We start from the raw sequence: 12,634 nt of genomic DNA on the forward strand, positions 1-12,634 counted from the left end.
GTTTTAGTTCACATAGTTTAAATTTTAGATTAATTCAGTAGAATACACACCTTTGGAATATTGGTATGTTTTTCCACTTAACCAAGTTTCCACTACACATGCTTCCTTGAAGAATTTGAAGATCTTGCCTGAATGTTAACATTTTAATGCGTAGATTTATTTGCTGGTGATGTAGATGGCATTGTTTCACATTACATATAATACATATATGTATTTTATATATATATGTATAATATATAACTTTTTAATACATATATTTAATATATATTTAATGTATAACATATATATAACATATATAACATATATATTAAATATATATTAATTATATATAAAATATATAATTTATTATAACTTTTTAAAAATTACATAATCTTTACACCCAACATGGTGCTTGAATTCATGACCCTGCAATCAAGTCACATACACTTCTGACTGAGCTAGCCAGGCATCCCTTTCACAATATATTAAACTTATTTGTATTTATTATTTCTTACATATAATAATAATAATAACAATAAATATTTCTTGGGTATTTACTGCAGGCCACCAACTCTTTATTACTTCATTTTATTCTTACCCTGAATAAAGAAATGGAATATAAAAAAGCTCAGGTAACTGGCTGGGGGGTTAACAGAAAGTGTCAGACCTCAGATTTAAATTGTTTTCAAATCCCGTTTTATTTCTAATGTCATTTTAGTCAATTGTTAAAGGTTTCCCAGATAGATCATCCTCTCAGCAAATAATGATAATTATTCCATTTTCTTTCCAATATTTTTACTTTCCCCCTTGTCCAATTGTATAAAATCAATTTCTTATACTGCATGCACTTTTTTTAAATATCACTTAAATCTGTACAAAATCATAATATACCATACGAGTCTTTAAGCATTTCAAGAAAATTGTAAGATGGTATGATTTAAAATAAGACATGGACATTATTCCATATTGAGAATACTAGATTAGAAGTTTCTGGAATGACTGAGTTGCATAAAGATTTTCCATGTCATGCTTTTATATGTTATTGCATTGTCTTATATCCAAAAAAAAATTATAAAATTTAGCCTAAGATACTTTAAAAGCTAAGAAAACAGTTGATTTTGCTTATTTGGATGTCCTTATTCAATTGAGGGCATTTAATAAACATTTGTTGGTGCTGATGTTTCAGACAGTTCGGGAAATGGATGGAAGCAATCACAGTGGAGTCTCTGAGTTTCTGCTCCTGGGGCTCTCAGAGAGTCCTGAGCACCAGCGGGTCCTGTTCTGGATGTTCCTGTCCATGTACCTTGTCACAGTGGTGGGAAATGTGCTCATCATCCTGGCCATCAGCTTTGATCCCCGCCTACACACACCCATGTACTTCTTCCTGGCCAACCTCTCCTTCACTGACCTCTTCTTCGTCACCAATACAATCCCCAAGATGCTGGTGAGCCTCCAGTCTCAGAACAAAGTCATCTCCTATGCAGGGTGTCTGACACAGCTCTACTTCCTAGTCTCCTTGGTGGCCTTGGACAACCTCATCCTGGCCACAATGGCATATGACCGTTATGTGGCCATCTGCCACCCCCTCCACTACACCACGGTCATGAGCCCTGGGCTCTGCATTTTGCTCCTCACCTTATGTTGGACACTTTCTATTTTTTATGGCCTCACCCACACCCTCCTCATGACCAGGGTGACGTTCTGTGGTTCCCAGAAGATACACTACATCTTCTGTGAGATGTATGTCCTGCTGAGGCTGGCATGTTCTAACACTCAAGTCAATCACACAGTGCTGATTGCTACAGGATCTTTCATCTTCCTTGCCCCACTAGGGTTCATGATCATGTCCTATGTCTGGATTGTCAGAGCCATCCTCCGAATACCCTCAGCCTCTAGCAAGTACAAAGCCTTCTCCACCTGTGCTTCCCATTTGGCTGTGGTCTCCCTCTTCTATGGGACACTTTGTATGGTATATCTGCAGCCCCTCAAAACCTACTCCATGAAGGACTCAGTAGCCACAGTGATGTATGCTGTGGTGACCCCCATGATGAACCCTTTCATCTACAGCCTGAGGAACAAGGACATACATGGGGCTCTGGGAAGGCTTCTCTTAGGGAAAGCCTTTCAGAGGTTGACATGAGGTAAGTTTGGAAAAGGCATTCAAGTAGAGACTGGGAATTTCCTTCACCATGGGCAAGACATTACCCTCTGGGGGAATACAGGAGAGTTTAGTACACAGCACCAACTCAGAATGAGCTCATATACCTGTGATGAAGAAAAGAAATGTATGCATAATCCAATATCCACCAAACAATGGAAACCTTGGCAATAAATAAAGTCACTAACACTAATACTAAAAGTCTGCAAAATCAAATCCTTCAACTTGCCTGACACAGGACCAAAGTCCCAGCCTTATCCAGACATTCTCAGTTAGGACCTAATGGGGTCTGTTATGTTCTCTAGCACACATCCACTCAGAGTCTCTTGAGCTCTGAACTTCTCTAAAGAGCCTGCTTCCTGCAAGCCTTTTATGGAAGACAACTTGCATCAATCCACTGTAGATGTCCTGGGTGATGCCACCCCTTACCTGAAGCTCTGCTGGGCACAGCCCCCATTGCTTCAGTTCTGATCCATAGTCCCTCTGGACACAACCACTGATGTCCAGGCAGAAATGGCAAGAAATGCCTTTCTTTTGCTCTGGGGAGACATTTTTCCTTTGGGCCTTAAAACAATACTATTTCTCTTGCCTTTTTCCTGCATTCCTTCTCCCTGAGAGAAGTCAGGCTGTCTTTGGAAAAGTTCATCCTGTCCTTTATTTCTGTAGTTCCTTACCTCTCATCTTCTTCATTCCCTCAAAACAAAACTCTCAAGCATATCAACATATGCTCATGACAGGAGTGGTGGTGTAAGCAGAAAAAGGGGAGCAGGTAATTGTGAGACCCAAACCCTACTTAGGTTCTACAATTCTGACAGAAATTTTGGTGTGTGTGTTTTTTCCAACACCACCAAGCAATTCTCTGATACCAGCTGGATATCCTACAATTCAACTCAATTCTGACACTGTCTACCTGGAGATAGAATCAAATCTCACAGCTTAAGGGTTCAGTCCTATAAGACTGCCCTCACCCCACTTCAGACACCAATTGTGACCTGTGTTTCTGACTGACCAGCCAACTGGAGGTTTTCAACAATCCCCTCCTTGGGATGGATTAATTTTCATGAATAGCTTATGGAACTCAGAGAAACATATTACTTAGTAGATTACTAATTATTATTCAAAAACAACCAGATGAAAGAGATCCATAGAACAAGATATTTGGGAAAGGTCATGGAGCTTCTATTCCCTCCCTGCATACACCTCTCCCCAAATCTACATGTGTCACCAACCCAGGAGCTCTCTGAAACCCATCCTTTTAGATTTTTATTGAAGCCTCTTTACATAGGCATGATTGATTAAATCACTGGTGATTGCCCCTCTCCACAGGTGGGGATGGTGAGCGGCAGTGATAAAATTGAAAATTTCAACACTCCAATCACGTGATTGGCTACCCTGGAAATTCACACTGCAATGCAGCAGGAAAAGGATAAGCATTTCAATAAATGGGGCTGGACATTTGGATATCCAAGTTGTATATCCAACTTTTGGAAGAAAAAACATCTTTTTAAAAATTTTTAGTTATTTATTTTTCAGAGAGAGAGAGAAACAACTTGAGCAGGTGGATGAGCAAAGAAAGGGGAAGATAAAATCTCAAGCAGACTCCTCACTGAGCAAAAAGCCTGAAATGGGGCTTGATCTCACAAATCTGAGATCATGACCTGAGCCAAAACCAAGAGTCAAACACCCAACCAACTAAGCCACCCAGGTGTCCCTAGGGGGAGAAAAAAAAGTCTTGATCTCTCCCTCACCTTATATAAAAATCAAGTCTAGATTGACAGCAGATCTAAATGTGAAAGGTAAAACCATGTATCTTTTAGAGGAAAATATAGAAAAATATTGGCAAAGATTAAGCAAAGATTCTTAAACAATATATAAGCAATACTAACTATAAATTAAAAACTGATAATTGGAGTATTTAAAATTAAAATATCCTGATTCACAGAACCCATCATTAGCTGAATGAAAGACAACCACAAAGTTGAAGATATTACTACATACATCTGACAAAGGACTTCTAAACAAAACACATAAAGAACTCCTATAAATCAACATGAAGGGGACAGGAAATCCCAATAGAAAAATGGGCACAAGACTTGAAGAGATAATCTACACAAGAGAACATACCTGTGGAGAATAACCAAGGAAAAGATAGATGCTTAACTTCCTTAATCAGAAAAGGCATGCAAATTAAAACCACAGTAAGATACCACATACCCACAAAAAAGCTCCAGTAAGAAGGATGGAAAATAACAACTCATGTTAAGAATGTGGAGCAACTGAGGGCACCTGGGTGGCTCAGTGGGTTAAGCTTCTGCTTTTGGCTCAGGTCATGATCTCAGGGTCCTGGGATGGAGCCCCTCTGCTCAGTGGTGAGCCTGCTTCCCCCTCTCTTTCTGCCTGCCTCTCTGCCTACTTGTGATCTCTCTCTCTCTCTTTCTCTCTCTCTCTCTCTCTCTCTCTGTGTCAAATAAATAAATAAAATCTTAAAAAAAAAAAAGAATGTGGAGCAACTGGAACTCTCACTGGCTGCTAAAGGGAACATAGCAATGCTATGTTACAACTCGTAGGGGAAGCTGTATAGCACTGTCTTCTAAACTAAATGAACACCTGTCCTGTCATCCAGACATTGCCCCCATATAGAAAGATGCCCAGGAGGAATGTGCAGCTCCCCTATTCTTAAAAGCCCAACACTGGAAGCCACAAGTGCCCATCAATGGTAGAATGGATTTCAATGGCAGTCACACAATGCAATGAGAATGAACAACCCACAACCATCTACAACAATGTGGGTAGACCTCATAATATAGAGAGTGAGAGAAGCAGACACAAAACAGCCCAAAAGAGGTACTTCCATTTCAATAATGTACAAAATGGGTCAACTGATTCATACTATTAGGAGTCAGGGTCTGCTGACCTTGCAGGAACAGTCAGTGACTAAAAGAAAACCAGACAGCGTCTCTACAAGGCAAGAAAGGCTTTGTGGTGGGATGAGGAGGCTCAGGGAGTTTCCATGCCCTCCTCATGGTTCTGCAACCAGGGAGCAACACAGGAGGTACCAAAAGACACTTATCCAACACCAAGTTTGGAACACTTTTCCATACCACTCCTACACTCTCTGCCCTCACTGCAGAGGGGTTTGTGTCTCTAAGGCCATCTGACCACACAAATGCTCAGAACCCATTGAGTCTTACAGACTCAGAACAGCATTTCCACACAGTGAGAATCACCAGGTGGCTGCTAAAAAGGACTTGGTTCTCAAAGCATTATCAGTATTTCCAGAAGGGGGCCAGAAAATCAGCTTTTTGTTTTAAAGTATCACAGGTGTTTTTCTGCACACTGAAGCATGGGAGACACCTGCCTTGAGGGTTAGAAAAGCAAAGATATCATGCTCTCTGGGTGTTCTCTGTCTTTCCCCAGCCCTCTTCCCTGCTTCCTCCCAGAGGGTCCTGAATCCAGACAAATGGGCTGTGGAAGGCTGTGTAGTTTCTGATGAGGTCTAAGGAGTTGTAAGATCTTTGTCTCCATGGCAGAAACAGAGATGGTGGCCAGCGTGCTCAGGGTTGGAGTCACTCAGGGAGTTACCATTATGCTCATTTTCATTCTTAGGCCATTTGCGGGGGAGGCACGGTCTTGGAGTGGTCTCTGAAATTAGCCCATTACTTCTCATTCTCACTGAAACTCCACTGTCCTAAGAAGCAAGGAGCCCAACCCTTGCTGACTTTTTGTTTCCCGGTTTTCTACCTCCTCCCCCTTCTTAGGTTAACAAAGTGAACACCTGACTTGGAACAAGGTCAAAGCCTCATCCTTGCCACCAAATCACTCTGTGACCTTGGGCATATTGTTCCAGCTACAACCTTCCCTTAAATATTGGTAAAATAACTTACCTCATGTATAGTGTTGAACTTTGGGTGAATTTTACAGTAACAAATAATAAATGTGGGAAGCTGTGTATGCAAAAAGTCTCTAGAGCCTGAGCTTAGAGTTTCTCCCATATTCACTCAAATGCCAAAGGACCATCACATGATTACTCTATAGTTTGGAATCTTAGAATTAGATCTTAACCATCACCCACCTCCACTAAATGCTTGCATCAGCTCTGAAGTGATCACTTAGCCCACTGTATCATACAGCCCTGTTCAAATGCCTTCTGTGTTGGGATCACTTTCCCCTGCCAGCTCTCTTCATCAACACAGCACTCAAGTCTTCTGAGAGACAGCCTGGATATTTATGTCTCTCTTTTATTTTCTAGCTCCTGACCTGACCAATCCATATCTCTTTGTATGGGAAGTCCGTAAGGATACATTCCTCCTTTTCTCTTCTCTCTTAACCATGTAGACCACACCAAGGGGCCAGCCACAGGTGAGTCTTCCCTAGGACATCCTGGGTTATTTCATACAGACACAGATGGCCTGAGGGTGCTCCTCTCTGTGTGGTAGGGAGAGCCAGGTGCAAGATGGAGAAGCAAGTAGGCCCTGGATGTCTCTTTCTCCTGAGAGCAGGGTTTCTGACTTTAGGGGATTAAGAGATACTCAGAAGCTTGGGAAAATGGTAAAGAATAAGACTCCCTTTGGGACCCTCATAATAGCTCCTTCATTTACATATGGATTTAGGGTTGGAAAAGTGCTTCCTCCTCCATTTGAGCTCTTCTCTAAACCCATAGTGAGGGAGACATCAGTATTCTTGTTTAATGTCTGGCAGAGCAGTTAAGGCCTGGAATTTGGAGGCAGAAACTGGTAATCAAATCCCAGCTCCATGAGTTACTGGTTGGGCAACATTGGGAAACTCATTAACCTTCTAATTTCCAAAATGGAGAAATAGAAAGTAATAGGGCTATTTGTGGAATAAATATAAGATTTAATATACACAAAATATTCAACACATTGTCTAACCAAGTACTCAGTATTGGGCAGTTCTTTGCTCAGAAAACAGCTGTATGGGTTAAGCTGGGACACAGACTCAAACTTCTGACTCAAAGTCTCCTTCCACTATACCACTCACAGAGGATATCTGGGAATTGAACTCTCTTCATTGAGATAATGAATCCACTCATTTGCTAGAAGCCAGGCTGGCCTCTCCCCTAAAACCCGGAGCTCCAAATTACTGTTATGTCATATGTTATCCATTGTCCCCACAGCTACATTTGTTTATATTGCTGCTACTTCAAATTCACCATGTTCCTGACTAAATTTGCAAAACATGTCTACTTTCCTTGACACACTGACTGATTTTCAAAACAACTGCATTTTTTATCTGTACCTTCATTCATTCATTAAGGTTCTTGGGCTTATGACTCCCCCATTCCTTCATCTCAAATCCACTAAATGACTAATATTCTATACAGTTCAGTTCAACCTTCATTTCTTTTTTTAAATTGACATAAAGTTGACATAAAAAACCTTACTAACTTTTCCCAAAAATAATTAGACAGCTCTCCCAATGACATTTATCACATAATGCAACTCTGATCTGTTATAATAATAATCCACTAAATCCCACATGTACTCAGTTGTTTCTGAAGTTTCTGTCCCATTCTATCAATCTATTCAGTGCAGCACCAGCACTACACCATTTTTGAATCCTTTACAGTTGGCAGAGGAAGTGTCTCATTGTTATTCTCTTTCTCAACATTTTCTTACCTTATTTTCATGCTTATTTTTAGATGAATTTTAGATTAGCTTTTGTTTCTTAAAAACTTGGACTTTGAATAGGTTAATAATAGAATTTTTGCCTTTGCAATATTTCAGTTTTCCATTTGGAATCTGGTATATCCATCCATTTATTAAATTTTTACTTTATGCCTCCCTGGAGAATTTGAGGAGCATGCCTGATTCTTTTATTATTATTATTATTATTAACATATAATGTATTATTTGTTTCAGGGGTACAGGTCTGTGATTCATCAGTCTTACACAATACACAGCATTCACCATAGCACATACCCTCCCCAATGTCTGTCACCCAGTCAACACGTCCCTCCCACACCCCTCCACTCCAGCAACCCTCACTTTGTTTCCTGAGATTAAGAGTCTCTTATAGTTTGTCTCCCTCTCTGGTTTTGTCGTTTCCTTTTTTCCTCTCTTCCCCTATGATCCTCTGCCTTGTTTCTCAAATTCCACATATCAGTGAGATCATATCATAATTGTCTTTCTCTGATTGATTTACTTCACTTAGCATAATACCCTCTAGTTCCATCTACATCGTTGCAAATGGCAATATTTCCCTTTTTTGATGGCTGTATAATATCCCATTGTATATATACCACATCTTCTTTATCCATTCATCTGTCGATGGACATCTGGGCTCTTTCCAGTTTGGCTATTGTGGACATTGCTGCTATAAACATTGGGGGGCAGGTGCCCCTTCAGATCACTACATTTGTATCTTTGGTATAAATACCTAGCAGTGCAATTCCTGGGTCGTAGGGTAGCTCTATTTTCAACTTTTTGAGAAGCCCCCATACTGTTTTCCAGAGTGGCTACACAAATTTGCATTCCCAACACTGTGTAGGAGGGCTCCCCTCTCTCCACATCCTTGCCAACATCTGTCATTTCCTGACTTGTTATTTTTAGCCATTCTGACTGGTGTGAGGTGGTATCTCACTGTGGTTTTGGTTTGTATTTCCCTGATGCCGAGTGATGTGGAGCACTTTTTCACGTATCTGTGGGCCATTTGGATGTCTTCTTTGCAGAAATGCCTGTTCAGGTTTTCTGCCCATTTCTTGATGGGATTATGTGTTCCATGGGTGTTGAGTTTGATAAGTTCTTTATAGATTTTGGATACTAGCCCTTTATCTGAGATGTCATTTGCAAATATCTTTTCCTACTCTGTGAGTTCTCCTTTGGTTTTGTTGACTGTTTCCTTTGTTGTGCAAAAGCTTTTTATCTAGATGAAGTCCCTATAGCTCATTTTTGTCCTTGTTTCCCTTGCCTTTGGCAATTCTTCTAGGAAGAAGTTGCTGTGGCTGGGGTCAAAGAGGTTGCTGCCTATGTTCTCCTCAAGGATTTTGATGGATTACTGTCTCACATTTGGTCTTTCATCAATTTTGAATGTATTTTTGTATATGGTGTAAGGAAATGGTACAGTTTCATTCTTCTGCATGTGGCTGTCCAATTTTCCCAATACCATTTTGTTGAAGATACTGTCTTTTTTCCATGGGATATTCTTTCCTGCTTTAACCATAGAGTTGAGGGTGCATTTCTGAGTTCTCTATTCTGTTCCATTGATCTATGTGTTTGTTTTTGTGCCAGTCCCATATTGTCTTGATGATTACAGCTTTGTAATAGAGCTTGAAGTCCAGAATTATGATGCCACCAGCTTTTTCTTTTTTTTTTTTTTTTTTTTTTAAGATTTTATTTATTTATTGGTTAGAGAGAGAGAGAGAGCACACAGGCAGACAGAGTGACAGGCAGAAGCAGAGGGAGAAGCAAGCTCCCCGCCAAGCAGAGAGCCAGATGTGGGACTCGATCCCAGGACGCCGGGATCATGACTTGAGCTGAAGGCAGTCGCTTAACCAACTGAGCCACCCAGGCGTCCCCAGCTTTTTCTTTTTGATCATGCCTGATTCTTATCAACATATTAATGCATAGATCCATTTGTTGATAATGTAGATGGGATTGTTTCACATTAGATTTTAGCCTTATTATTCATGATTACTGTTTGCATGTGATAATAATAGGCAATATTTGTGGAGTGCTCACTGCATACAAACTCTCTGTTAAGTAGTTTATTGTTTAATTTTCTCCACTCCTGACCTATTTTTGAAATAAAGAAATGGAGTCTTAAGGAACCAAGTTAAATGGCCTGAGGTTTCACAGCTAGTAAGAGGCAGCACTCACACTTGAATTCCAGTGTCTGACAACACAGTCTTCATCACTGCAGTATATACTTATAAGAGCACGATTAGTTTTGTGACTATTCACTGTGTGATTGGTCACTTTACTGAAATCCCTTTTTATTTCTAATGGCACTTCAGCTGATCATCTTAGGTTTCCCAGATAGATCATACTATCAGCAAATAATGTTAATTTTTTTTCTTTTCCCTTACAATATTTGTCCTTATCTCCCTCCTTTGTCCATTGTACCATATCCATTTCCTATAACACATACACCTATTTTAAAATCACTTAAATCTGTGCAATATCAAAACTATAACATACTAATCTTTAAGTACTTCAAGAATATTATAAGCTGATAGGATTTAAAATAAGACATAAACATTATTTCTATAATATTGAGTATGTCAGATTAAAAGTTGCTGGAAAAAGTTGAATAAAGATTTCCCATGTTATGCTTTTGTTATTACTTCATTGCTCACATTAAAAAATTATAAAATTTAGTCTAAGATATTTTTAATCCTAAGAAAATACTTGATTTTGCTTACCTCAATGTCCTTACTCAATACTCAATTTGTAAATGTCTGTTGGTGCTAACCTTGCAGACAACTGAGGAAATGCATAGAGATAACCAGAGTGGGACCTCAGAGTTCCTCCTCCTGGGGATCTCAGAGAGTCCTAAAGAGCAGCGGATTCTGTTCTGGATGTTCCTGTCCATGTATCTGGTCACAGTGGTGGGAAATGTGCTCATCATCCTGGCCATTTCCTCTGACTCCCGCCTGCACACTCCCATGTATGTATTCTTAGCTAACCTCTCCTTCACAGACCTCTTTTTTGTCACCAATACAATCCCTAAGACATTAGTAAGCCTTCAGTCTCAGAATAAAGCCATCTCCTATGTGGGGTGTCTGACACAGCTCTACTTCCTGGTCTCCTTGGTGACACTGGACAACTTCATCCTGGCCACAATGGCATATGACCGCTATGTGGCCATCTGCCGCCCCCTCCACTATGTCACAGCCATGAGCCCTGGGCTCTGTATTTTGCTCCTCATCTTATGTTGGGCACTTTCTGTTTTCTATGGCCTCTTCCTCACCCTCCTCATGACCAGGGTGACGTTCTGTGGTTCCCAGAAGATACACTACATCTTCTGTGAGATGTATGTCCTGCTGAGGCTGGCATGTTCTAACACCCAGATCATTCACGTAGTGCTGATTACCTCCGGCTGCTTCATATTCTTCACCCCCCTAGGGATCATGATCATGTCCTATGTCTGGATTGTCAGAGCCATCCTCCGAATACCCTCAGCCTCTAGCAAGTACAAAGCCTTCTCCACCTGTGCTTCCCATTTGGCTGTGGTCTCCCTCTTCTATGGGACACTTTGTATGGTATATCTGCAGCCCCTCAAAACCTACTCCATGAAGGACTCAGTAGCCACAGTGATGTATGCTGTGGTGACCCCCATGATGAACCCTTTCATCTACAGCCTGAGGAACAAGGACATGCATGGGGCTCTGAGAAGACTGTTCCTAGGGAAAGCTTTCCAGAAGTTGACACGAGGTAATCTGGGTCATTGAAGTGAAAACCATATAACTTCATGCCCCAAAATCTTGTATTTGCCTCACTTCTACTAAAGTCACTAAGATAAAGCAATTTAAGCATGTTCCTTCAAAAAAAAAATCTCTAAATGTATTATTTAAATCTGGTGTAATTACAGGGGAAAATTGTATAGAATCATCATCATGAAAGGAAATATTGGTGGGTCAGGTGGAAAAATGGTGAAAATATGGAGAATCTAAACAGCATGATTGATGTGCTTAATCTGCGGCATTTACATGCAGTGATTAGAAATAGAATATTTTTCTTAAGCACATATGGAACATTTGCAGGAATTATTAGGTACTAGGACACACACACACACACACACACACACACACACACACCCCTATACAGTGTCAAAAAATATCAAGGAATAGAATCTGATCATAACTTGGTTTGAATTTTAATGACAGAAAGGCAAATAGAGAATCCCAAATTTGTGGACACAAAACACTAACTAACTCAAGATTAGAAATGAAGTCAATATGGAAATTTGAAAATATTTAGCTATTTTCTATATTTCCTAAATATATTTAGGATATTTGAAAATGAAGAGTAATAGAGACACTGCATGTCAAAAATTGTAGGACATGGCAAACATGAAGTGTTCAGGGAAAAATTCAGTTTTAAGTGATTATATTGGAAAAAAAGAAAGCTTCATGTTTATTGAGCTAAGTGTCCTCTTAGGGTTCTGGAATAAATGAACAATGGTATGATTGCAGGGAACACAGAAAAAAGAGACAAGTTGAGAGTAGAAATCAATAAAACAAAATACAATAGAGAGGATCAAAAATGGTTTGGTTCTTTAAATGAAATGGACAAACTTCTGGGAGATTAATCAAGAGATTAATCAAGAAAAGAGAAAACACAAACACTATGCTGGGGAAAAGAGGGATAAAACTTAAGATAAAACTGCGATTAGAATGTTAAGAGTATTATTATGTTAAGAGTATTATTAATACTCTTATATTAATATTATTATTATTAGATTAGGTTATTATTAGATTAGATTATTGTTAGATTAGAATGTTGAGTATTATTATGTTAAGAGTATTATTAATACTCT

At 39.6% G+C, this 12,634-nt stretch overlaps 2 protein-coding genes across 2 annotated transcripts; both read left to right on the forward strand.

The window, feature by feature from the left end:
* Positions 1-1,156: 1,156 nt before the first annotated feature.
* LOC308356839 (olfactory receptor 1D2-like) lies at positions 1,157-2,119 on the forward strand (the record flags this gene model as incomplete). The annotated part of the gene is made up of 1 exon (XM_080826137.1): positions 1,157-2,119. One exon carries the CDS (start codon positions 1,157-1,159, stop codon positions 2,117-2,119), a length of 963 nt encoding a protein of 320 aa, XP_080682263.1.
* Positions 2,120-9,486: 7,367 nt separating this feature from the next.
* On the forward strand, positions 9,487-11,546 carry LOC308357142 (olfactory receptor 1D2-like; the record flags this gene model as incomplete). The annotated part of the gene is made up of 1 exon (XM_080826619.1): positions 9,487-11,546. The coding sequence occupies exon 1, from the start codon at positions 10,587-10,589 to the stop codon at positions 11,544-11,546; it is 960 nt and encodes a 319-aa protein (XP_080682745.1). The 5' UTR covers positions 9,487-10,586.
* Between the last annotated feature and the right edge of the window lie 1,088 nt (positions 11,547-12,634).

This window comes from Martes martes, assembly GCF_963455335.1.
Source record: "Martes martes genome assembly, chromosome: 16".
Lineage (NCBI taxonomy): Eukaryota > Metazoa > Chordata > Mammalia > Carnivora > Mustelidae > Martes > Martes martes.